Source organism: Patagioenas fasciata, chromosome 25 (genome assembly GCF_037038585.1).
Source record: "Patagioenas fasciata isolate bPatFas1 chromosome 25, bPatFas1.hap1, whole genome shotgun sequence".
Classification (NCBI taxonomy): Eukaryota; Metazoa; Chordata; class Aves; order Columbiformes; family Columbidae; genus Patagioenas; species Patagioenas fasciata.
The window spans coordinates 1,589,345-1,616,287 of NC_092544.1; the positions used below are offsets into that span (position 1 = coordinate 1,589,345).

Consider the following 26,943-nt stretch of genomic DNA (forward strand, 5'->3'; position numbering starts at 1 on the left):
ACCCTAAAGGTCATCAAGTCCGGCCATAACCCACCCCGGCACTGACCCACGGCCCCGAGAACCTCATCTCCCTGCCCCTTTAGTCCTTTTCCTCCCTCTGAGCTATGGAAGTAACAGGAAGCTCTTGGCTAGTTATTCATTTTATTACAAATAAGCATTTAATGATCAAGTCAGTTGCAGAGTCTTGGCCAAAACAAAACCATTTCAGGTGAAAGAAAACAAAACAGAAGTTGCACTACAGGTACGGAACAATCACAGCCCCTCCATGGCCACTGTTCAGAGCACATCCTGCTGCCATTACTCTTGCAGTTGGCACAGACGAGGAGTGCTCAGAGCTTTCCTGGCTAAAAGCAGCTTTACGGCTTCTATTTGAAATATTTGAGGAATAAAGCAAGAAGGGCTGTGGAGAAGATCATTTAAGATGAGACAGGACAGTGCTTAATTAAGATTGGTGTCAGACAACACGGAAATGAGTACTCAGCCAGTTCCAGCCTTAACAAACTCAAGCGTTCTGAACATCAACCAGGCACCCGGGGCACTGTCTGCCTTTCTTCTACGTTACCCGAGGCCAAAACCCACAGTGCTTACACTGCAGCGAGAGGCAGGAAAAGCAAAAAGCGCGAGCGTTTCCCAGCCCAGGACTGCAAAGCCAAGCTCATCCCTGCAGGACAGCGCAGATCTGGAACTACAGCAAAGGAACGACACCTCTGTGCTGCATCCAGCGCGGGACGCGGCTGCGCCGGTACAGAAAGGCAACGCATGGCTCCAATCCACCACAAAAAGCACCCGGAACTGTTGAGTCCAAGGCAAATCACAGCGGGAGCTTTTAAAGGCAGCATGGAAAGCTGTTCACTTTGTGTTCTGTGCCTCCCCCTTGATGCAAGGAGGTGAAGTTTCCCAGCCCCAGAAGCAGCAGCAGCCACCACCGCAGGGACAGGACGCGCTCGCTTCGGGCACCACGGGCACAGGACGCGCTCGCTTTGGGCGCCACAGGCACAGGACACGCTCGCTTTGGGCGCCACGGGCACAGGACGCGCTCGCTTTGGGCGCCACGGGCACAGGACGCGCTCGCTTTGGGCGCCGCAGCCTTTCCTGACAGTTTTGCTTACTTTAATTTATTTTTCCACCTGATCCAAGTTAATTGCATCCCTGCAGCATGGGGTATCACAGCTAGAGCTGATCATCTGCCAGATTAACTATTCCATTACAGGAAGACTTTCCCTGGTTAGAAGTTCATTGCTGGCAACAAATGCACCAAGACCACCAGTGCCAAATATTTTTAAATAGCACTGGAGGAAAATAAAATAAAATAGAAACAGAACAAAATGTCCCCCCGCCCCTCAAAAAAGAAGAAAGGCTGCATAAAGCTGACCAGATCCACCCTGTGCAGCTCAGCTCAGAACTGAGTGAGCCCCCAAATCCAGCGTCACCCATGGGATTTCAGCGCTAAGCGATGCGATTGCCCAGGGAAAGGCCGGAGAAAGCAACTCAACTCAGTATCCAGGATACAAACTCACAGCAGCGTTCATGTGCGTTAGGAAGGAAACGTGCAACCAGATCATCCCCAGCACATCAGATCCTACGCCCGAATTCGCTTTTCATCTCCAAGACGGTGCTAATTAAAAGAGTCTAGAGGCGCACGTGCTGCCATGAGCTCTCCTCCAGAAACTAACGGAATCTACACAGAAAATAAAGGAAAGACAGAAGAGTCGAGGAAATAAAGGGACAGGATTTCGTAACAAAAATTATAAACTCATAACTTAAGAAAGCCCAGAGCTGACAGTGTTCAAGCTATTGCTGTCGGAACACCTGGAGAACCTAGAGAAGACTCTTCAGTGAAGACACATCTGGAGAAAGAGAAAGAAAAGGAGCAGGAATTATTGAGAGTGAAACCCGACAGGCTGGAATTGCTCAGTGCAGCAGGTCTGAGTCGGACACCCCGGTCCCCTGGCGTTCAGCGCTAAAGCCCCGCGCTCACTCCACCCCGTTTGCACGAATGCTGCCGAACTTCTCCAAAACCACCACCCAAGACCAGGCAGAGCCACGGCCACGAGCACCTACCTACCCTAGCTCAGCTTTGCCTCCACTTTCAGGAACATGTGCTGTATTTGTGCTTTGTTTCTGTATTGGAATTTGATCTCAAACTCCCACATGAATTTTAATACTTTATTATGTGTCAGTTTGCTAAGGAAATACCCACCCCCATCCGTTACACAGACATGAGGGTCTGTGTGTCCTTCAGCACAGCTGGAACACGTGTTCCAGCACTTCTCATGGGGTGCCAGTTTCCTACTGACCAATAGGAAACATTCAGACGCCAGGAGGAAAGACCGGACAGGGAATCGTTTCCATAAGGAAAGAGGTTGAGGTCAGCAGAAGTTACCAGGGTTCAGTCGTGATTTACTGATGGAAACTTCAGCTCTGTCATCTCCAGGTCAGGGGAGCTGCTGCCACTCCTGTCGCTGTAGGTGTCCCTGCGGAATTCAGAAAGATGCTGTTTTAGGGAGCACAAGTGCGTTATAGATCTACTTTTGCACCAGGAATTAGTGGGGTTTGGCAGCAAGCGCTGCTAGCTGAGGCTGAAAAGCAGAGCACACAGTTCCTAGTGTAGCTGTGCCTTTGGAAACAGGGCCGAGACATCATCAGTTTTAAGGTTTGTGAGTTAAAATGATTATATATACAGAGCAGATCAGTCAGAGCACAACAACAGCCGCTCTCCAGACAGCGACACAGCGAATTCCTCAGCCCAGAAAGGCCAAGAGTCTCCTTTTTGCGTTGCTGCAGTGTAACACTTTCAGTGCTATTTCTCTTTTGCATTTAGTTTGGGTTTTTGTTTAGTGCCATGTTAGAACTCCAGCTACACAAGCAAACCCTCTGTGTTCTCCTCTGCAAGGAGGAAAATGGGTCACTATCAGAGTGATGTCTGTTTGTTGCATATTCCCACAACTGAGCAGAACTGCAGGGCATTAGAGAGCAGCTGAACGAAGTAAACGCACCATTAAGTCCACCCAAAACATCAGTTGCTTTGCAAAGTGAGACAAAAGAAAGCTTAAGTCAGCAGGAAAAAAAAAGAAGCTGCAACAATCAGAGCCCACTGCTTAAACCAGCAACACGAACAGGTTTCTTAAGGACTAACAGCTGGGAAAGCCCAGTTGGGTATCAAAGCATTGAGAAATGAGGCACAGCTGCAGCTTCCCCAAACACCCCCAGAATGAAGCGCTGCTGCTAACACCCCCTGGTTTCCTCGTGTAACTCTGAGTGGCGTCTTCCTCCAACCTACCTGGGCGAGAGCCGGCAGCCCTTCTGGAGATAGTGCGTGAGCCTTCCCGCAGACGCCAGGAGGAGCCCGAAGTAGGGGGGAGATGGCTTAATTGGTCTGGAGAGGAATTCAGGGTGATACTGAACACCAACGAAGAAAGGATGATCTAAGAGAAAGAAATGCAAAAAATGTCAAGTTTCTTAAGCCTGTGGCTGAACTGCAGCCAGAAGAGCTGATCTTGCTAAGGCCCTGATGATGGAAAAGAAGAATCGTTTCTGTCCTGCCTTTTGTCCCTAAATGGACAGGCATGTGGGATTCTTTTTTACTGCAATTTTACAGATGGAATTGTTCTTAGAGATCCTGGACTGCACCCACAGAAAAACCTGCTCGATAACCCTCTGAACACCTTCCTACACCCACAAAACGAATTGCTTAAGTACTCACCTTCCAACTCAACCACTTCCATTCGCTCTCCCTCCTCATCCTGGCCTACAAATTTCAACCCTTGCTCTTCAAAACACTTTTTCAATTCTGGATTGACCTAGAAGACCAGAAGCAATAAACTCTGTGATCTCTTGTGTTTGGATTACACGGAAGAGCTCAACACCTACAACAGCATTTACCTCAAATCTGTGTCTATGTCTCTCTTCCAAGAAATCATGATCTCCATACAGCTTCCCTACATTAATAGAAAGACATTTCTCAGAGCAAATGCCAAACAGTTCGCATGATGCCGAGTTTTAACGAGTCCATATGAACAGCATCCATCAGAATCTGCCACTTCTGGAGGCGACCAAATTCACTTATCCCCGTTTCACTACCACATTCTGCAAACACCGACCTCTCAAGGATGCTTCAGCATCCCCAGGTCTCTTCCCCACGCCCATCACACACACACACACATATTCCCAGGAAACGCTTCCGAAAGGGTAAGAAATGCCTTACTCATGATGGAATTCTTGGTTTGGAAGAGTGTTCTTCTCTTGCCAAGCCTCATGGTTCCACCCATTTGCCCAGGATTATGTTCCGGCATGTCTATGACCTGCGAAATGCATCCAGAGAGGGGGGTGAGAATGAGGGAGGAACAACAGTCCCAGGCAGACTGTGAAGCATTGAAGTGGAAAACAACCCTAATACCCATACAGAACACAACAAACCACCTCGAGGAACACGGTCTGGACCAGGCAGACTGACAGGACTACATTAGTTAGCCGAGCTATTCTAGTAAAGGCTGCACAGAACATACAGAAGGTTTGTGGGTTATTCAGGAGCTTTAGCACGGGAAATGGTCTCAGTCAAAGCCCCAGCGGATCCCACTGACACTGCGCTGGTTACTGAGCTCGATGTTAACAAACACACAAGCACCTTTACAGAAACAAAATCCCCAAATCGGGATCGCTTATACTTTGATAAATAGCTTCATAAGCTGGTTTTTGAGAACTTTTTCGAGTAGCATGTTAAGTTCTAGCAGAGGCCAACCACAACGGTGGCCCTGGCTGAGGCACACGCAGCCAGAAAGGCCGGTTCAGAAACCTGTCCATAAACGTTCCACAGAATTCATGTCCGTCTGTTAACTTCTGAGATCATCATTCACCAGTTATGCAGCGGAACCTGGATATCACCAAATCTCTACTCTGTACAATCAATTAGCTTTCAAACTGCCCTTTAAGAACCTTTTAACTCTTAGAAAGCGCCTTTATGAAAAGGTGTAATTAAAAATTTAAAAATATAGGAGCTTTTGACCTATAATAAGCACTGCAATCTTCCGTGAAGCAGCAACTGCCAAACAGTTCACTAGGCAAAGACATTTTCAGATTAGTAGATGATGGAAGACAGACTTAAAAGCCACAAGACGTAATAATCCAAGTGCTTAACTGCACCAGGAGGCAGGTGCAGAGAAGTCTGGCACAGTGAGGATACTACAAGGAAGTCACCGTAAACTCACCACTGGATGAGCAGTTTTGGGGTCGAATTCTGTCGAGTTGGCATCTGCAATGTTACGATCAGTGGTTAGAAACACGAAGTCGCTCACACCGTGACCGGCATTTACAGGACCTCCCCTTCCATGCAGGAAAAACGCACACTAAACAGCTTAGAAAATTTTATATAGAGCCAGCAAGGGAAAAGGGGCAGAAGTACTCAGAAAAACACATTTTCCCCTACCTTCACTAGGAGTGAGACTCACAATCCGGCTAAGAAACTAAATTTAGCGCTCTGTAAATCGAGTTTTGACAACAGGGGCCTAGACAACTCAAGGACTAGAGCTGAGAGAGCAATTAAACTCGCTGAACTAGGTGCGACTGCCTCCTCAGCTGAATTGCTTTGTGGTTTTCTTTCCCACTGGCTGTAATGGGAATTCAGGATGTCCAGCACACACAGACACAACTCCACGGGTGTTTGATTCAGGAGCTGAACCTCACTCTAAGCAACAGAAAGTTTTCTGTCATTATAAGCGTGCCTTACTCCATTAATTTTTATTTGAATAGGATAAAGAAATTGTTCTTTTTCCTTTTCATTAGCAAAGGAAACAGGGAATTTTACAGGCCTAGAAAAAAAAAGTCTACCTACCAGTGAAAAATTGAAGGTATTTAAAAAATCACAGGTGTTACTCAAGCAATCAAAGAAACGACCAAATCCCAGAAAGGGTTTTGTGCGGTTACCTTGCCAACCAAGAACACTGCGCGCAAACTCCACAACCGCCAGCTGCATTCCCAAGCAAACTCCTGCGGAAGGTAAAGCAGAACACACAGCACGTCAGGACAGGGACCACCGACCCGAGCTGCGCAGCACAAACGCCCTCACCGAGCAGCCGGGGCCAGACCTGTGCCGTGGAGCTGGGGTCTGCTCACTCCGGACCAAGTAGTTCTGACAAGTTTTACTCTGACCTCCCTTTCCCACCCGCTATGCTCACACAATTCCCAGTTTCTGCATCCGCTCAACTGTGGTCAAGTATTTCTTCCTGCCAGCATCGCCACAGCCTCCTCTAGAACTTCCTCGGAGACTCCTACCCCCTCATTGCAGAGATTCCACGTCATCACATCCCAGCCAGCTCTGGCCACTTCAGAGCTAATTGCAGGTGGTGGCTGCGTTACCCGGCTGAGCATCGATCACTGCCTTCCTCAGCAAATTATTGTCAGAATTGTACATTCTAGACACTAACAACAATCAGTGAAGCTCTTGCTGCAGACCAGCTATGCTGTTATTCAGCCCCCTTTATTTCTTCTTATCGATGAAACATGTTTCTCACCTAAGAAGGGTTTTTTCTGTTTCCTCGCCCAGGAAATAGCTTGAATTTTGCCTTCTGTCCCTCGAACACCAAATCCACCAGGAACCAGAACTCCACTGCAGGAGGATGAAAAGATTCCAATCACACAGGGCTCACCGGCGCTGCTGCACCCGAGCACCCACCACCTCCCTCCTGGGAACTCTGGGACCTGCAAGACCTCAAGAAGACCTGAAGAAATGGGCAAGAGTACAAGAGTCTTACTCAGCACCACACAGCTTCTGCCACGCTTCGTGGTATCGGACAGGTTCTTCCTGCAGAGTATCTGGCTCCAAGTCAGCAGAGTCAATATACTGGGAAGAAATCCAAAAAAGGATGATGAGATACTGCAGAAGAGTGTAAATACAGGGTCTCCTTAATTCTGATTAAATTAAGATGTCATCATTTCTCCTGGATAGCTCTGGATTTGTTCCCTACTAGATACTTATGTTTCTTCTGGGCTGATATCCTGCCTCCTAGTTTTTCTGACAAGATACATATTGCACCCCTTCAGAGCATCTCACTACAACCAAGACCCTGAAAAGCACCTGTGCAGCCAAACCAGCATTAAAACCTTAATATAGGACGAACCCAAAGTTCACTGGCTGAATCAACATTCCCTTACTGTCTATGGGGTTGTGAAAAACTGAAGTAAGACGGGGAGCACGGTGGAAAGAGTACGGGGGGAGGAATTTTTACCACCCCACCTTAATGTCGAGTTTGTGGTTGATCGCCAGTGCGGAATGCTCCAGTGCTTTAATGACAGATGCGTAGGAATCTGAAAACTTGGTGTATTTGCCAACAAGCGCAATGGAACATGTTTCAAGGAGACGGTCATACCTAAACAGAATGAAAACAGAAGGGTTATTTCATCATCCACAGGAAATGGGGGCAAGAATCACATTCTATTTAGCTGTTTGAGTAATATAAACAGTTGGACTCTTGAAAGCCTGTCCAACTACAGAGATGATGACTTTGGAAGAGATGACCTTTGGTAACAATTACGACTTAAACAAAGCAAGATTAGAAGAAAGGAAAAAGAAAAAAAATCAATGACAGAGTTGCAGAAAGTCACATATAAATGAACTCATCCCTCCTTAAGCTGCAAAGCCATTTTGAGTAGATCCAAACCATCTTTTCAGGACGCTGTATTAGATTATAAGTTTGCAGAGAACTATGAGGAGAGAGGATCAAAGCACAACTCTGCACATGTTTATCCTGCAGAGCATCTTCCCACGCTGCTTCTGTCCGAGTTCACGTCAGCAGCAAGAAATACAGAAAGGACTTCTGGAGTCCTGAGGCTGCGCTGCCCACACGTTCGGCCCCCAGCATCTGGCAGCACGGGACTGACGCAGCATTCTTGGCTGCAGCTGAGGGACTGTTTAGCGTTTATTTCAAAATTGCTAAGTAACTTCAACCAAGCTGGTTACTGAGAGCTTTTTCTGTCAAAAGATAATGTTCTCCTGTGACCCAATAACCAAGGACTGAGAAGAGAAACTAATCTAGAGTCTTAATTCAAACCTTGTGCAGCGGTGCCGCTCACCTGTCGGCCATTTCCTTCCACTTCATGAGCATCCTCCGGGGCTGCCGCTCGATGGGGAGGTCGAGCCTGTGCCTGAAGTAGTCGACAACTCCCTGCTCCTCTAACAACAGAGGAACCCGGTAGATGGAGGAGACATCATGAATGCAGATGACCTGTCCATAAAATTCAGATGTCATTAAAACACATCACAGAGCCACAGAATGGTTGGGGTTGCAGGGACCTCTGGAGATCACCTACTAATGCACTAGCACCTCCCAGCAAAGAAGTTTCTGCTCATGTTCAGATGGAGCCTCCTGTGTTGCAGTCTGTGCCCGTTGCCCCTCACCCTGGCGTTGGGCACCACTGAACAGAGTCCGGTCCATCCTCTGACAGCCACCCTGAGATATTTATAACTATTGATAAGATCCCTCTCAGCTTCTCTTCTCCAGGCTGAAGTGCCAGATCTGAGTTTCTGTGCAAGTATTTTTAGACAGATATTACGAGAGTTTCTATCTCTAGCAAACAACCATATGACCACCTAAACTTCTAGGAAATAGCATCTGTCTAATAACATAACAAGATAGGAATAGCTCAGTACTAGTTTCCACATACTTGAGGTCATCCTTCAACGCCTCCCAGGTGTTACTGCTCACTGGAGCTCCTTGGGAAGGGCTATAACGTGATAACATAGCAGTGAAAAAGCTGCTGTGCAAGTTCAAAGAACATCTCAGAGACTTGTGCTGTGATAAACCTTCGGGTGATCCCAACTGAAACCACAGCTGAGCTGCCCACCAGCCCAGCTTCCCACCATCGTCATTTGGAACTGGGGCTCCCGGTTTGATCAAAGCCCAGGGAAACCTGCGATCTCAATACCACAATAAACTTTACAGGGAGTCCTTGATCACAAACCGGATTAAACAACTGTGAGCAAAGAGTTCTTGGGTCACTGAGGAGAATCTACAACAATGGCTCCAGTTCACTGAAATGGGCCTCCACAGAAAAGGAAAGACAGCTCTGGACAACTGCGGCCTGTCCATCAGGAGTCAGACTGTACTTTAAGGATCAAAAATATACCAGCACAACTATTTTTAAATCCTCATTTCTCCTGACTCAAATAAAAGCAGAGTTCAACACTGCAGCACTGAAACTCCCTAGGCTGCAAATTTTCCTCCCGTATAGTCAATAGCATTGGCTTCTCAATTCAAGTGCAACTGCAGCCAGAGGAACAACTACATAAAATTGTATTAAACTTCCCAGAAAGTGACCACTGAGAGCCAACTTCTTTTCAATTCCTGGCCAACAAGAGGTAGGTATTGTACTGCTGACACGCTAATATTTTTGCCAGCTAATTCTGAATATAATACTTGAAAGTGCAAGACAAAGCAGCAAATGAATTATGCAGCTAACAAAAGACACAGCTAGAACACAAACCCGCCACACTCAGATAAAACTCCATTCAGCATTTGACAAACAGCTAGAATATTTATTGCAAGAAGTACAGACAGCAGTCTTTACCTGTTCTGGTTCAACGTGACAGAACATGGAAATCTTTTCTTTTACTGAGGTATCCAATGGAGTGGAGCACCTGCAAACAATCTAACAAAACAGCAACATCAGGGTTGTGAAGCAAAACAGAAGCGCTCAGACATGCATATAACAAGCCTCTAAAATGAAAAAAGCTTTCTCCAGTCTCCGCGACTCGGGGAAAAAAATCAATTCCGTTCCTTTTACTTGCTTATTACCAATATACAAGAGCTTTTGATCTAAGCATTATTTAGACTAGGATGTTGCTGCAACACGCCAGCGCCGCATTTGCAAAGTCAGAGCCATGTAGCAAACCTTACCAGATCTGGTGAGAGACCAAGACCTCGGAGCTCACGAACACTGTTTTGGGTGGGTTTAGTCTTCTGCTCTCCTGTAGAGCTCGGCTGGCCAGAGAAGAGCAGAAGTTGGTATATCAAATTAGGATATGTATTCATAAGGCCGATCGGGACTCTCCACCCCATTCATCTTGTAAAAACTCTGCCCCAGTTCTTAGACAAGTCACACGAGTTTTAAATACCCCTGTACACTCATTTTAATCTCACAGACTGAAAGCAACTGGCAGAAACCAGAGTTCCAGTCTGTGCAGTATGTAATTATGCACTGTAGTGAGAGAAGGAGAGAGCAGAGATCCTCAGGCTTTTAGCCACTGTTCTTTCCAAATACCTAATATCTTATATTTCTAATTTTTTCTCCATAAATCACCTGGCCTGGACAGAAAGGGAAAGAAGGAGAAAGCAGTTAAACAGCAGTTAAAGATGCAAAACTGCATTGGCTGCAACTCTCAACTACTTATTACACATTCACACATTTTGAAAAGTTCCTATTCCCTTCTTGCAAACCTTTTTAAGTACATAACCATACATGCTCATTCCTTCCAGAAGTTTATATATAGAGAGATACAAAAGTAACAGTGCCTATATATATAGTATTTCAGAAACACATATTTAGAAAGCGATTTGGACTGGGGAAGCCTCTGATCACCAGAACATTTTGGGTCCTTACCTGAGGAACTAGACTGACGTGAATGTTACAAAAATTCTCTCTTTTGGCTTTGAACTGGAACTGACGGAAAGCTTCAATGAAAGGCATGCTTTCAATATCACCTACTGTCCCACCAAGCTAAAAAAACAGACATTTAGAAGTTAGTACCAAAACATCATCTACTGAATTTGTATGCTAAAGTATACTAAAACTACATAAAAATACAGTAAAACATCTCCCCAGTACCTCCTCTCAATATCCTAAAGGAGCATCAACACCAACATGAAAGCAGGATTTGCCAGTTGTCCATTCTGCTTCCACTGCCTCCAGTCTACCTCAACTATTAATTTTACTCCCATGATTTTCCCAAAATCAAAAAGCCACAAGAAAAACAGCTCCTCATATGTGCAGCTGCTCTCCAGGGACATAAGCTTTGCCTCTATTTGGTCTTCAAGGAAAAGATTTAGGTGTTAAAATATCCTTTATGAACATTAGGTGGCACTGAGAAGCAAAATTTCTGTTAAATTTTAGTAACTCTATAGAGTGGATTTGCGTATGTGCAGGAAGAGACACAAGGATTCTCTGGAGCCCTGACATCTCCCATTTCTTGTCAGACGGTGCCTTCCAGGTACTTCAGGGTTCAGACTTGTAATTCCTGGAACAGAAACTGGCATGTGAGCTGCAGGGAGAGTCCTAAAGTCACCGTGATCCGGGCTCTCCGGCTCTCCTCTATCAGCACATCTCGCCAGCAAACCCAGCAAGAAGAGGGCACAGTGTAATTCAGACTTTGGTATATACTTACAAGAGCTAAAATTCATTCTATAGATTAATTCACACTACACCAGAGAGCAAAGCATCTCAAAAATACAACTGTCCAAGATCTACATCTTTCTACACGTGGACTCAAACGCGGAGCATTCAAAATATTAGACTGAATAAGTGAGGCTAGCAAGGGAGGAGCTTTAAGAAACTCAACAATATGTGAAGTTGAATGCTACTGTAAAAAAATTATGCAAAATATGCATATAGTTCAGTTTAAAAAAAATAAATTTGTTTCTTGTATGGAGTAAAGAGCAACAAACCTCAATCACGCAAACTTGGGGTTCAATGCCATCTTCATCTACAGGAATCCGTGCCTGCCTCATCACCCATTCTTGTATAGCATCTGTGATGTGGGGTACAACTGAAAAAGAAACCCAGGCAAGGGTTAAAACCACAACCCCTGCACATTCCTCCTTTTAACTCCTTACAGCGCAAATTATTGAAAATGACTTGCCAGCACTAGTTGAGCGCTGATTTGTGTCTTTAAAGAAGTACGCATTTTTGAAGTGATTATTCTTGGCTGCGATTTTCAAGAGAAGTGCGTTGGCAGCAAATGTAATCCTGCCTCAATTTAAACATATGCAAGAAACGTTTAAACTGCAAGATTCAAGTACAAACAGTTCCTTGCTCTAAGCAGCGAGTTACTCTGTGTTAAACTGTCTGTAAAAATCCTTATCCAAACCAGCTGTGGAGAATGATTAAAAAGGGAAGGGACTGATCTGATCCTCAAAGATCCTTTGGGTTTTCTAATGACGTGACAGTTATCAAAAGCAATAATCATTTTACCCAGCTAATAATCCATAGGTGTATTAGTCTGAAGCCTGTTCACATTTAGCATTTGCTATGTTAGACAGCTGGACCCAAGTCCAGCATACAGTCTGAACAACAGGCAGCGTATTGCTGAGCACCAGAAGGTTCTGAGGGGCATACCCTGATTCTGTATGGCACACACTGGCATATCTGCACTGGTGCATCTTCTGCTTCACAAAAAGCACCACCAGAACATCACATAACAAAGACCTCAAGTTAGGATGAAATGCAAAAGCATCCAGCCCGGACAGAAATACAGATTATATTTCTAAGCATCAGAAATCAAGCTTCACATCACCTTGGACAGTTTTGCCAAGATAGTCTCCCTTCCTCTCCTTGTTGATGACGTACTGGTAGATCTTCCCAGTAGTCAGGTTGTTGTCTTTGGTGAGTCGGATATCAAGGAAGCGCTCGTAGTTCCCAAGGTCCAGATCCACCTCCCCTCCATCATCCAGCACAAACACCTCACCTGCGGCACACGGAAAACAGCACAGATGTCAAAGGTAAACAGCCCACAGCAGCAATTTGTTGGATTTGTGTGTGACAGCTGGAAGAATCCAATGCAAGACAACACCTTTTTGATCGCTACGGAAGTTTAGAAGTGGCTAATAAAACTAAAAGCCTCATACAGGCAAGAGGACGACTACACCGAGGGCTGAATCCCTCAGCAATGATCAAAGAGCAGCGAGCACATCTGTCCTGGCACCATCGGCCCCTCCATCAGCACCGAGCTGGCAGGCTCAGCCCACGGGTCCCACACGCACCCATACTAAGCCGGGTGCTGGCTCCAGGGTGGCTGGATGTGCCAGCCCGGCCCGCGGGGCCACTCACCGTGCTCGTAGGGGGAGAAGGTGCCGGCATCGATGTTGATGTAGGGGTCGATCTTGATGGAGGTGACACGCAGCCCGCAGGACTTGAGGATGGTGCCGATGCTGCTGGCGATGATCCCCTTGCCGATGCCCGAGATCACGCCGCCCGTCACCAGGATGTACTTCATCTGCCCCGCTGCCGGACAGCGGCACCGCCTCAGCGGGGGCTCCGCCCGGGGGAATCCGCCTCAGGACCCCCGCGCCACTCCCCTCCGTGTCAGCGACCCCTCCCCTCTCCCCCTGTCAGCGACCCCCTCAAGCGCCAGCGCCCCCCCCGCCATTCCGCCCCATCACCGAGGGCCGCTCCCGCCTTCACCCTTCACACAAACTCCCGCCATAAACCCCCGCGAGCCACCAGCGCCCTTGCTCCCCCCTCGCGGCGGGGACCCGCGTGGTCCCGCCCGCTCCCCCCGTGCCCGCCCAGATGGTCCCGCCCGCCCCTCACCCGTTCCCGCCGGGGCGGCGCGCGGAGGCTGCGTGGCGCGCGGGCAGCGGGACGGAGCGCGCGCTGCTGCCGGCCGGCTCGGAGCGGGAGCGCATGAGGCCGGCGCGCGGCGGTGCGCAGGCGCAGCTCTGCCTCGGCGCATGCGCGGTAACGAGGGGCGAGGCCTCAGGGCGGGATCCCGGGAACGACCGCCCCGGCCCTGCCCACCGGCGCTGCTGCCACCGCCCCCCAGCGCACCCGGGGCGGCACCGCGATCCGCGCTGAGGGGGCGGGACCCGGTGCCAGCGGGGGCTGGACTGGGCGGGTGTCCCGTGCTGTGCGCGGGTGTCATCCCGTCCAGGCCCCAGCCACCGGGCGGCTCCAGCACCGTGTGTAAGCACAGGATGTATAGCGCAGTATGAAAAGGGTATAAAGTTGTCCAGAGGAGGACACCAAGTCGGTGAAGGGTTTGGAGATGAAGCCATATGAAGAGCAGCTGAAGTCACCGGGACGTGGTCTGGTGCGAGGTTTGCATTATGGTTGGACTTGGTGAACTCGAGCGTCTTCCAACCAAAATGATCCTGTGATTCTACAATTTCACAAAACATCCGCCTGTGGCAACTGTGGCGAGTCCTTATTTCAGAGGTGTGTGCAACCTGAATGTGAGCATTTCCTTTTAGACACATAAATCATCCTCTCAGTGCGTAATTTAGCCCTCGGGGGCTGGATATCCAGCGGTGCTTAAGAGATAACGGCGCTCAGCGGGAGCCGTTGTGAGCGTTAAATGGTGTGGAATAACAGTGACCCAGAAAAGTCAAATCACAAGTATCTCAAGTTATGCAAAATTACATCAACTTTTTGGAGAAGCGGGGGAAGAGTGAGGGTGTTGTTTTGCCCTTAGTAAGCTTTGCCCTTACGATGCCTTGTTCCCAGCTCTCAGTAGAACACACATTGTGAGCATTTCCCTTTGAGAGATGTGAAATGAGATGAAATGGATCCGCTCTGTTTATTTAACAGGATTTGATTCACAGCAGAACAAATTAACTGGAAAGCATTGCTCAGACCGGCATTGTTCTGGCAAATGTTAATGTGTCACTGGGATTATGTGAGGAGAAAATACACTGGAATCCTCATATACTCACTTGAACTTCCTTATTGTTTAGGTGTCTATTGATGCAGGGAAATGCTTATTATGATATTATATATATAATTTTAATGATGATGCAATTAGTAATAAATTATTGTATGATGTATCACTATATTGATACATTAATATGTTTATTATTGCATTATAATCTTGATTATAGATATTGAGATTTGCATTTTCTCTGAAAGATACTTCTATTTCTTTTTCTTTTTCAAGTGAGGGCTTTTCTTAACAAGTTCACTTTGTTCATCATTGGTTTTCCATTTTTGTTTCTTTGATTGCCTTAAAATTCCACAAAAAAGTTGGGGCTTGTGTAAAGCGTTCAAATCCTTCACTGAGTCTACACTTGTGCTTTGAACTTGATCAGATTTTCACCCAACTGAAAACTAAACAGACCCGCTACCCTGAGTAACCAAGGGATTTTGGCAGATCTCAAAAAAGACGCAAAATATTGTCGGGATTAGGGCTTTTTTATGTAAGGAAGGTGCCTGGTGTACCGCGAGTTCTGCGATGGCTCCTGTTCTCCGAGTTTGCGGGCTGGGTCTTCTCCAAATTGTCCACTAGAGGGTGGAATTGAACAGCAAAAGAGCTTCCGAAGCAACAAAGGGACGCGGCCAGGCGGTGGTGACACCGTGGGGACCCCAGAGCTGCGGGTTCGGTGGCACTTGGGGTCAGGCTCTGTGCACCTGCTGTAGTTTGTCCTGATGGTTCCTGGTAGCTCTTGATTCTTTCAGGCCGGGCTCCTTCACTTTCTGGCCTCTTCCTGTCTTCTCCTTTTTCTCTATGAAGAGTTGTCTCCTAGGGAGCAAGGGGGGCACACGCTGAGGTCCTGCAGGACTTGTCCGTGCTAGGAGGCCACATCTGCAGTTCTGGGTCCAGTTCTGGGCTCCCCAGTTTAAGAAGGACAAGGAATTACTGGAGAAGAGTCCAGAGATGCTGAGGGGTCTGGAGCATCTTTCTGATGCTGAGGCTGAGCCTGCACTGTGTTATTTCCCTCATTTCCATCAGCTGCGTAAACAAACTGAGATCTGCCAAACCCAGGTGCTGTCCAAGGGGTGACGGATGCTGATGGAGATGCTGGTCACTCTTTGGCCGGTCTGCAGGCTCTCACGTTTGCTGCAGGTTTCATGCACAGAGAAGTTGCAGACCCAGAATGAGACATTTTCCTTTGAAAACATGCAGTTTCCTTCTCTGAGGGGTGCTGTGCTGGTGCGAGCTTTGCTGGACACCTCCTTTCTGAGGAGAGAAACCAGACGGACCATCTGAAGCCTGAGGGCTGTACTCAGCTCCTCCAGCGTTCTGGGTTTCCAGTTCATGCATTCTGGAGAGCCAAGGCCAGCTGCCGCGCAGGCTGTTACGGAGGCGTGCAAGGACAAGAGGCGAGATTATCAAGAGTTTCTTCTCTACCTGCATGACTGAGCAAAATGTAATTACATCTGCTCCCAGGAGAGCTGGCTGGTCCTTGTACATGAACCATGCGATTTCGGCCTCCTAACAACCCACAGTGCTGCTCCCCTGGCCCAGTGAGTTGCCTGTAGTAGTGACCAGGAACAAGGGCTTTGTAGTGAGCTGTTCAAGGAAAAGAATGGAATAGAGAAAAGAGACTTACCACCCCCAGGCAACATGCTGTAAATACTCTTTAACATCTTACATGGTTGGATTATTCATCTTTATGAAATGTGTGAGAAATACAGTGACTTTCAGTTAATTCAATTGCAGGATAATTTTAACGTTTATTTAATTCAATCAAAACTCCTGAAATAAGACCATTTGCATTCTTGAAACAAACCCATTTGCACTCTATTTCTACCAGGCTGATGTAGCTGTAATGGGTTTTTCATTTAAAGGCCACTTCACAGCTAATTTTTATACTGTTTTTGCTTAACTGTCGATGAAGAAATATTCACACACTTGTGCTGCTAATTTCTACCTGAATTTATGACATTTCCCTGCACCAAGTGAGTCATTATTGAAGAAACCCTCAAGTGCAGTCGGAGGGGTTTGGCGTGCTTTCCCGCTGAGCTGCAGTCGAGCTAATGCTCCCAGCTCGTTTTGTTAACCATTCCTGCAAATCCCGCTCCGTGCCTGCAAATAACACGGGCTGTTCAACACGAGTGGGTTATAAACTGGGATCCTTGCTGAGAAGAGACCAACGTTATGAAAGACGTGAAAAAATAAAGAGCTCAAAGGGAACGAAGGTGTGAAACGATGGGCAGCACCCGCGAGCACAGACACTGCGAGCACAGCTGCGAGCTGCACAGCCTGCAAAGTACTCATGTGGGGGTAACGACACTTGTTTGTTTCGTTCAGGAGGAGAAATAAAGTCAGGAACAGAGCAAAATTCCGTGCAAGCACACCTGCGTTGTTTTCAAATACAAACAAGAGCGCTCATCGCTTTTGTTTCAGGAGAAAGGGAACAGCGAGCAGCCCAGGTGGTGGGAGCACCGGGAGTGTAAACCCAGCGATATTCACCCCACGGTGAAACGGTTGGTGTTTTTATTTGATCTCTTGATCTCTCTGGCATGAGGCTGAGCGTGGTCTGGAGCCCAGCGGTGGGCAGGAGATGCGCGGCAGCAGTGGATCAGAGCAGCTTTTGTCCTGCCCTGGCCCCGGGGCTGCAGCCCCGCTGGGTTTGCAGAGGGGCAATCTGGATGGGCCAGAGGAATTTTAATCCTGAATTATTTCCACATTCCTTCCAGCCTGGCAAAGGATTCTGCTGAGGCATCAGCTGCCTTGTCCAGCCCAGCCTGTCCTACATCTGATAAATTAATTGAGGGTTTAATTGAGGAATTAATTGAGGCATTCTGCTGGTTACCACAACATGATCAGTCAGCCTCCCGGAGTCAGAGCTTTCCAGGCTGTTTGGACTCAGTTCTGTAAATAACTAAATACCATCAATCTCCTCCGAAATCCCTGGAGTGGTAGGTGCTGGGAACTTCAGAGATCAGGATCGTTTTTGCAGGTCTTTGAGTGCTTTGTTCCTCCCGCAGCGTTTTCCTGGCGGCTGAGCTGGGTTGTGCTGCCTGCAGCTCCAGGGAGAAAGTTCACTATGGAAGCAGAGCTGCTGAAAAGTCCTTTCTCCACTCGAGTTCTAGTTCTGCAGCTGCAGCTGATCATGCTGTTTGTTAGATCTGATTCTGGCGTTTGTCTTAGCATCCCAGGAAGATGTTGAGCTTTTGTTCTCAAAATGATACAATACCCAGAGAGATTTCTATCTTCGTTCAGTGCGTTTGTGTAAATTGTGGCTGTAATATGTAATGCAGCTGCAAGGTAATAACTGCATTTTGATTAAATTTGAGTGCCTGAACTACAACATGTAAAACCAAAAACTCAGAGATTATCTCTAAACCTTAGGGGCTCGTTCTGGTCTTACTCAAAGTGGTGTGAATGGGAACAAGGTAATGGGATAATCATGAGACAAGGGGGCAGAAGCAGGTCTGTGCTTCCTTCCCTTTGTGAGACTTTTGTAGCCAACTGCAGAATGTTGTTCAAAGCCTCTTTTAAATCTTTGCTTTCCTTTTCTTTCTGCGTCACTGAATTATGGGCACTGTAAGGAATCTGAAACAAGGAGCAGGCACTTGGAACATGGTCCCTGCCATGGTCACTTGTCTGCTTAAGATGAAGATTTCTACAAGCTGACACCATGGGTGTTTTGTTAGAATTAACAAGAAAAAATTAAAAATGTCCTTGTAGATAGCACATTATTCGAGTTACTAACAGGATTTTCGTACCTAAAGCTGCGTAGTCATCCTAGCAGCACAAAGGTCTTGCTGCTCTTGCTATGGGTTCAGACACTATGCTCAGTGATATGAATTTGGACGATCCAAAACCATTTTGTCCCCCAGAAAGTGAGAAATTAAAACCTCAAAAGCATGTCTGTGGTCTTGGCTTTTAGCTGCTGAAAGTGAGACCAAACTTGTCGCCAGGTCTCAAAGCTGGAGCTCTGCATCTTCAACAAATGCACTATTGTATGTGCTGGCACAGTCCCTGGGCAATGGGAGCCTGAGATTGTGCAAGACCCCTAAGGGCCTGGAGCTTAATCACAGTTCTGCTTTTCCTGTCTCCCCATCTCAAGACAAATCAGAATTTCCAGGGTTATAGGAACTGAAAAGCCCGGTTCTTCCAGGTTTCTGTGCTATGACCCTGACTACATTTCACTGAAATAACACCCTCTTTCCTCCATGGCTGTGTGGGCCACACGACCACTGCTCACCTACCATAACTGACCTGCTGAGTGTGCCAATGGGGTCATGTTGGGACTGTCCCAAGGCTACATGTGCGATAATGGACCGGCCCGGACACGTGTGTTGGTTGACCTGCTGACTGTTGCCCAGCAGAATGCAAAGTCTTCAAGATGGGATGCTTGTGTTCTAGCCAGTTGTTGGTATTTGTATTTACATGAAGTTAGGATCTTTTAGACCTCAAGATCTTTGACAAAACCTATAGAAGTTTCTTGACAGATCAATGGGGATTGAAAGACATCCACTTGAATGACAAAGCAAGGCCACTCTGATGGATCTAGGCAGAGGATGACCCCAAGTTTGCAAAGCTCTTCTGGGTTGAAGGTGCTCTTCAAACTAACAGTCCTGTTGTTCTTGTCTCTCTCTTCAGCTGAGCAGCTGCTTCAGCTGTGCTTGTTCCATATTGCAGTGTGATGTTAATTTTCTAAGATCTGCCTATTGAAGAGGATTTCATTTCAGTTGGCAAAAGACAAAACACTGAAACAGCTACAGCTGAGACAAAGACAGAAATTAACATTTGTAAAGGGAGGAAGGGACAAAGGAATGTTGGTGACAAGGAGGAAAGTGAAACATAAATGAAATCATCGTCATTATCTGACTACAAAGGGGAAGGATGCTGCTCCAGAGATGAAGGGTCCTGCTGTGCCAGCCTGCTGCCTGGGACCCACTGCGGTTTGCCCACATCTATCCAGGAATGGGGCATAGCTGCGGGTCGCCCACCTTCAGTCCAGGAGAAGTGATGGCTTACATGGTCCATTCCCACGGTATTCACCATCAGAGCTGTGGACACCTATTTTTTAGGCAGGTGCTGGTGGATGAAAGCTTGGCCATGACCCCTCAATGTGCGCTCGCAGCCCAGAGGCCAATCGATAGTACCCTGGGCTGCATCCCTGTTACTGCCGGAGTTACTGCCTGTAACTCAGCGATGGTTTCCCCAGCAGCAGGCGCACACCTTACCAGCCAAACTCAGCCAAAGGACAGATCTGAGGATTTTTGTGTAGCTGGGAATCAGCTTCGCCGGGGAACCGCAGGGACTCATTTACAAGTAATGAATCATGAAACAGCAGGAAGCTCCCTAGCCAAGAAAAAGTGTGAGCTCTGCAATTAACTATGGAGTGCTTAGGTGAATAACAAAGGGACGTGATACTTAAGGCAGAAAGCAGGTCTCAGAGACATCAGAGCTGGGAGTGTTACAAGACTAATTTCTATAGCTTTTCCAAACAACTTTTAGTGAAAGGAATTGCTACTTTCTCTTAAACTGAAACGAGTCCCATGTGCTTGTAATTATCAGGCAAAACAGCTGACAGCTTTTAACTCATGATTAAATTTACGAGTGACCCAGGTCAGCAAAGACTAGGAAACCAGCTCCTTGAAGGGGTCTGTTCTTTGCTGCTCCTGTGGATCCAAGGTAAGGCAGCAGGTATCGGATAAGGCCAATGGAGTAGGTGAAGGATGGGTTTCCACTATGTAAGAGGCGCTTGTTGTGGGTTATCAGCTTACAGTGCAGATGAGAGGGGGATGAAGGAAAAAACAGGTTGTATCATTGTTCCCTGAATATGGGGAGGGGTTGGAGGTTTGGGTGGCAAGGTGAGAGGCCCTGCTGAAAACTTGGTGGAGGTGAGAATTCCAGAGACATGAGCAGAATCAGCGCTTGTGGCCTTGGCTGTACGGGGAAAGCGGAATTGTCACACCAGGTTCATCACATCAGCTCGTGATGCTCTTTCACTGTCTCTCTGCCCACAGTCATCCCACCGCACTCACTCCTGCTCAGTGACCAGAGTCGCTACAGGACAAGCACTGGCGTGGGAGATGCCTCGTCCCTTGTTTCAGGTCACTTCCAAAGTGGCGTTTATGGAAAGCAGTGATGTTCCAACTCAGGAATAGAGAAACCCTCTTATTCCTTTCCATTCATTTTCTCACTCTGCTTTTTCTTTGGCCTCTTTTTGTTTTCTTTGCACCTTATGCTGGTTTCCCAGGCCCAGGAGGTGAGCAGATCAAACAGATGGATGCTCCGGGCTTGTCTCCTGAGGGCTGGGAAAGCTGAGTTAGGCAGAGCAGGGTGGGTAGTGCCTGAGAGTGTAAGTCATCAAACCTCTGTGCAAAGGCTGTCACTGAAAAGTAAAGCAACCCTCACTCCCTGGAGCTTAATCCTCTGACCTGAGACCTGTATCACTACAGCCCGAGGAGTAATTCTTAGTGTTTACATGGGTCAGCAGCTAGACAAGGACTTGACTTAGACTTTCCCAGCGGGTCACACGGCTGTTTGATAATCAGCGGTAGCATAAACACTGCCGGGATCCTTATGGGTCACTTGCTAGGGACAGGCTAAACAAACCATCGCCAAATGAAAAGCAGCATGGGTGAGTGGATGAGATTTGAAACAACTGCATTTGAGTCCCGAGTCTGTGCCCAGAGGGGTTTCAGACCTGTGAAATGGAGAGGGAGGTAGTTGGGAGACTTGGATCTCAGCCTTGGTCCTGGCACAGACAGGAGAGTGTATCTGGGATGGATTCCATGCTGGCATGGGAGCTTGAACATGCTGGGGATGGGGGAAAACCTCATCTTTCCTCTGTGTCATTGTGTCTTGCAGTGCTCAAGGGAGACCTGGTCTGCATATCCCCTGTTGTGTGTGTTTAGCTGGAGACAGGAACCCTCCCTACAAATCCCACGTGGCAGCCGTCGTACAGGTGTGAACCACGCACAGGAGCAGCACAGAGCAGATCTGACCTGGCTGGGAGCTGCAGGAGGTGATGTTTGCAGTTCTCGGTGAATCGCTTCCCTCCATCCACGTCCTCAGCCTTGGCACAGCCCAATACGGGAGTTAATCTGGCACAGAGCCACCAAGCCACCAGAAAGCATGACAACTCTTGAGATGGGGTGACCCTATGGACTCATCATGCCGTCCTGTGAATGAGCACAGGGAACGTGAAACAGAGGGCACAGCCTGGGGCCAGGACTCCGTGTGATTTCTTGCTAAAAGATCTGGAAAGGTGAGACACCAGCACATTGTGTTGTTCATTCTGGTATCATGTGAGCAAGACTTTAGTGAAATCAAAGTTTTAAACTGCTATCACACTTCCTAATCAGCAGAATAAGGAGCTCTGGCTCCATTAGCGATGTTCCCTTGCTCTGTCAGCACATCCAGCAGCTGCTCTGCTCGGAGCAGACACACAGCCTGTGTTTCTTCCCATGGGATTCCTGGGGAGAAGTATTCACAGACCAAAGTAGGGAGGCTTGGCCCCAAACTGCCCACAGCAAGAGCTGTGTAACAGCATAATTATGATCTGTTTTCTCCATGCAGCTGACATGCCGTTTTCCAAGGAGATCCAAGAATACCGAAATCTCAATGGCATGATAAAAATAATTTTTGCACTACAGACTAGAGCAACAGCCTAGGATTTATTTTTAATAATCCAGCCTCCAAAAGCAGTGGCATGATGGGTCCGTACTGGAGGGACCAGCAACCATCTTGTTAGGCTCTTGTAGGATGTCTGGCTTGTCCCTGCTCCTGCTATGCCAGGGCAGGAGTAAAGAGGAGGGAAGGATGGGGAGAAGGTAGGGGGAGGTTTTCTTGCAGTGGGGAGGTAGAAGGAGATGCAGGTGTGACTTGCCATGTATTGCTGGAGGAGAGACCTGTGGGTCCTACCTGGAGCATGGAGGGGATGGAGCATCAGTGTGAGCACCCAAGGTGCCAGCCTTTCCCATGGGCACCCTGCTCCGACCAAGGGGAACCAGACCTGTCCTCTAGCAATGGGGATAACACAGCAGCAAAACTCCGGCACACTCTCCTGACCCAGGAGCTGAGTCCTGTGTGCTCTCCCACAGGTTGTGTTGGGCAGAGCAGCGGGGTGGTGAGGGAGGAATCTGCCGCCCCATCACCGCTCTCCACTCTCAGCCCAGAGAGGAAGAAATTCAGAATTCCAAAGTCCAAAAAGGAAGGGAGTAAAAATGAAGAGAAGGACTCTCCAGTGAAGGGTGAGTCCTGCCTTCCCTCTCTCACCTCTCCCTTTTCATGGAAGGAGTAAGATGTTGTTTAGCCCTGGGGCAATGTGCAGTGTGGCAGAAAGCAAGGAGCAGAACCGTGCATGAAATTGTCCTGGAGGAGAGGGATGGCAGAGAGGGCACTGCATTATGGTGCTGCCTGCCACCGCTTCAGGGTGACAGAGATGACAAAAGGACATGTGCTGCTGCCCGAACGGCAGTCAGCCTGCCCATGGGCTGAGCCAGCGTGGCTGGGTGGGAGCCAAAGGGCTCCTGCCATGACCCCACAAGTTTTGACAGCACCTGTGCTGTGTTTCTCACCAGCAGCCAACAAAACCAAGCTGGCTGGGAAGAAAACCAGTTTCTGATTTCCAAAGCAAGCATCTTTGATCTGGCAAAGTCAAAGGGAAGCTGCCAGCTTCCCAGGATGTCATTTGCATGGAGAAGCTGTGACGGCACTCGTCAAGCTGGGTGAAGGAATGAGCCTCTTGCAGGAATCAACCTCCGTCAGTCCCCAGGTTAGATACCACAGAGGAGGACCTGATAAAGCAGGAGATAATGACAGCACAGCCCAAACATAGCATTGGAGATGCTGAAGGGCTGACGTGTTTCTGCAGGAGTAGCTGTCACACAGGAGAACCTTTCTGGTGCCACAAGGTGACCCACTTTACCAGCGTCTGCTGAAATGGGAAGAGATGAAACACAGAGGCAAAATGCCCCAAAGGCTCAGGTTTTTGGAAGTGAACCCTAAGACCTTTCCCAGAATATCCATGCTATGAAACACACACAGATCAATGAAAAACTCACAGGTGAAAGACACTGTGGCTTAAAACAGCCTTGTGAGCTCTGTGCACCGCTGGCAGTGGGGTGGGAAAAGCAGTCCCAGTTATGTGCTGTGTAAATGGCTGCAATGTGGGGTTTTCTTAAAGTCCTGTCTGTTTTGCTATCCAGTCAATTTGCCAGCGAGGGGCTGAGGGTGGAAAGCCATTTCAATCAAGCAAGCATCAAAGAGCAGAGAGCACCGAGCACGCTGTGCAAGCCCGGACACCGGCTGTCCCAGCCCTGCGGTCCAGCCTGTCCCCATCCGCCAGGACCCAGGCAGACCTCAGGTTTCCAGGCTGAATCTACAAGGGCAATATTGACCTAATTAGTCTCTGAAACAAATGGGAGGGAAAGACTTGGTGCTGTATGTTACAGCAAGAAACCCTCTCCCTCTCCTTTCGCTCTCCTGGCCCCAGGGACTCATCCCAGGCAGGTGCTTCTTTGATTGCAGCAGGTTTTGAATCCTCTTCCTTCTCCTCGCGGGGATGCCACATGCTGTCTTCTGACCTTGTTAGCTTCTCCTCCTGTTCCACTTTCCCGCTCTGCACTCCCAGCCCCACCGATGTGCTAATTACTACAAAGCAATCTGCAGGAACACGCTCCTCTGAGCGGGGTGAGGGGAGAGGAATGGAGAGATGCTGTCAGAGCATCATGGGGGATGGAGCAAATTGGATGAGCGGGGAGCTTGGCTTAAGCAATGCTGATGTTCGAGCTTGCTCCAGGCTCCTTGGTGCTTCTCGGGTTTAGTGCTCATGTCGTGTTTTGACTGCAGAAGCTCTTAGATTAATCCAGCCTCCCCGCAGTTCCTCTCTGAATTCGTCTGATGGTGCATTTTGATGCAGACTCGTCAGACCTGGGGACCTGTGTTTGCCCTTCAGAAGTGAACCACCTTTTAGTGGCCTTTGGAGGAAGTGCCCTTTCTGCTGTTACTGAAGTGTCCTTATCTTTCAAAACTTCCTGTTGTTCTCTCTCTTCCTTTTTTCCTTTTACTTTGATTACTTAACAATGGGTCCCCCCACCAGCCTCTACCCTTCTTAGACTTTCCTCCGCATCACATGTGGTGTGAAAAGCATCTTTCTTCTTGCATGTACTCACATCCACTTCCAACCTTACTTATTTCAGATCATGTTCCCTTTTTGTTCATTTTATGTTTTCTTCTGTAGCTTCTGAATTGTGGGACACATCCAATGGTGAGGACATTGACGCTCTTCATTGTGGGTTTTTATGCCCATTCTTAGCAATGCCAGTACACAAAGGCAACCAAGAGAATACTACAGGTTGTACTACTGGGGTAGTGTGGGAGGCTGAATTGCTCATCACATCTCTCTGGTGACGGGTCAAGAAAGGCCTATTTGCATCATTAAAAACACTCCCATGTGCTTCCAGGGTGGGGAATGTTCTTCCAAACTTTAACACAGGGAATGTCTGCAGAAGATAACTTTTTCTAGGCTCTGATGTTGAAAGGCTCTTAGATTGGTTTCTCATTATTAGCATTGCTTTATATTCACTGATGCTTGCCCAGTCATCATTTTGCTTTATAAAGAACAACAAAGATGAGAATGATGGAGTTCCGTGTTCAGGGAGCAATGTAGCTTTCCTTGTGTATGTTGGTCTTCCCATTTCTTTTTACATAGGGAACTTCTCATGTCCTTATCTCAGTGAGTGGTGGAAATGACCCTCCCTCCTCAGGAATGCAGACCGGCTTGGTGGCAGTTCAACCAACACCAAGATACAAACCAGACATGAACCCATGTGTAGTGCTGAGTTTTATGAATTAGCTGAAAAATAAAGATGTCATGAAATGTAACAAAACTGACAATAAGATGTAACTAAAGGAATACATCAAAACCTGTTGTAATTTAATTGTATTTTAGTCTGGGGCACTATGTAGTTGAGGGAAAACCATGTGCTGCTTTAGGGATCTTTTTTCTCCTTCGCAATGTCTTGTAGAGAGAAGAGGCCACACTTGCCCTCTTTGTGATTGGTGCTTATTTCCAAGGGATACTGAAAGATACATTGATTTTTTTGAGCAAATATTTTACTTCTGACGCATTCCTGAACCAGAAGAGAAAGCATCACCTCTAAAGAGCCCAAGATTGTTTATGAATGCCGGTTCTGTTCCAGGCATGGAGAGGACTCTGGGGCTGCTCCAGCAAGGGGAGTTGCTTGTCCATCCATCCTCTGCAGCGTCACAGAAGCATCGAGGTGTACCTGCCTTGTGGTTGCACCGTTCTGCCCCTTCTTGGCACCAGGTTTATCCAAGAAAACACTGTTCTATTTCCACATCACTTCTGTGAGTGGCACAGGTGGTCTCTGCTGCACAACACCTGTAGAAACTTCTGATGAAGCAGCAATATGCAGCTAACAAAACTCATCCCATCCCTTGCTGATCTTTCTAGGTAGCAAAGGATGCTTTGTTAACAGGCCAAAATCTTTCTCTTGGGCTCAGAAGCAATGGAAGAAATGGCAGGAGCATGTACCCGAAGAGGAGGTCGTGCTGAATAGCTCGTCATGCTCAATGACTCATTAAACACTTCCAGAGGACCTTGGTCCTCCCTCACTTATTCCCAGTCTCCCTGGTCTGACTTCTCTGGCCTTGAGTGACATTCCTCCTCCTCTATACACATGTGATTTAAAGACACCATCTTTGCCATGGCTCTGTGGCCCTTCATGGCCAGACACGGTTGCTCTCCAGCTTTAAGCTCCAAGATGCCTGCATCACCTTTGAAGCTGCAAGGCAAGCATCACTCCCCCATGTGGTTTTGGAAATGCTTCTCCCAAAGTTTGTGCAGATCACAACATGCACTGTCCTGTGGAAGCCCTGAATTCCACCCATCAGCTGAACAGAAATAGCTTTGGGGTGCAAACATGAGGAGGAGGAAGTGTCTCGATAGGGAAAAGAATATCAGGGTATCGGGGAGAAGTAGCAGAGAAACTAATGGGATTCGAGCCTGCCATCTGCAGTGTGCAGCCCCATCTCTTGTCCTCATGGCTCTCATTTGCAGGCCATAGGTTTCCTAAAGAACCTACTACAGGCTGCATGTATTCATTGGGTTGCGTGGGGACATCTAACTGTGGTGGTGCTGCAGTTACTGGGAGCAGCGCTCAGAAACATCCTGTGGTCTATCAGCAAGAACCTGTCAGAGGAGGAAACGAAGCCAGAGCAGCCAGTGACACCTCTGATAAAAATCTTCAGAATGAAATAATACATCGTACTGGCAGGAATAATCCACACCTTCTCTCCCAGGTGCGTGAGGC

The 26,943-nt window shown here is 47.8% G+C and overlaps 1 protein-coding gene across 1 annotated transcript; it reads right to left on the reverse strand.

Annotated features, from left to right (window-relative positions):
* Positions 1 to 124: 124 nt before the first annotated feature.
* CTPS1 (CTP synthase 1) lies at positions 125 to 13,649 on the reverse strand. Its single transcript, XM_065857218.2, has 19 exons — positions 13,516 to 13,649; positions 13,033 to 13,206; positions 12,500 to 12,670; positions 11,652 to 11,752; positions 10,591 to 10,707; positions 9,888 to 9,971; positions 9,559 to 9,639; positions 8,065 to 8,216; positions 7,229 to 7,361; positions 6,747 to 6,835; positions 6,507 to 6,601; positions 5,920 to 5,982; positions 5,205 to 5,248; positions 4,205 to 4,301; positions 3,883 to 3,938; positions 3,704 to 3,800; positions 3,281 to 3,425; positions 2,384 to 2,474; positions 125 to 1,847 (listed from the first exon to the last, which is right to left on the reverse strand). The coding sequence occupies exons 2-18, from the start codon at positions 13,196 to 13,198 to the stop codon at positions 2,390 to 2,392; spliced, it is 1,776 nt and encodes a 591-aa protein (XP_065713290.1). The 5' UTR covers positions 13,199 to 13,206; positions 13,516 to 13,649; the 3' UTR covers positions 125 to 1,847; positions 2,384 to 2,389.
* Positions 13,650 to 26,943: the final 13,294 nt, after the last annotated feature.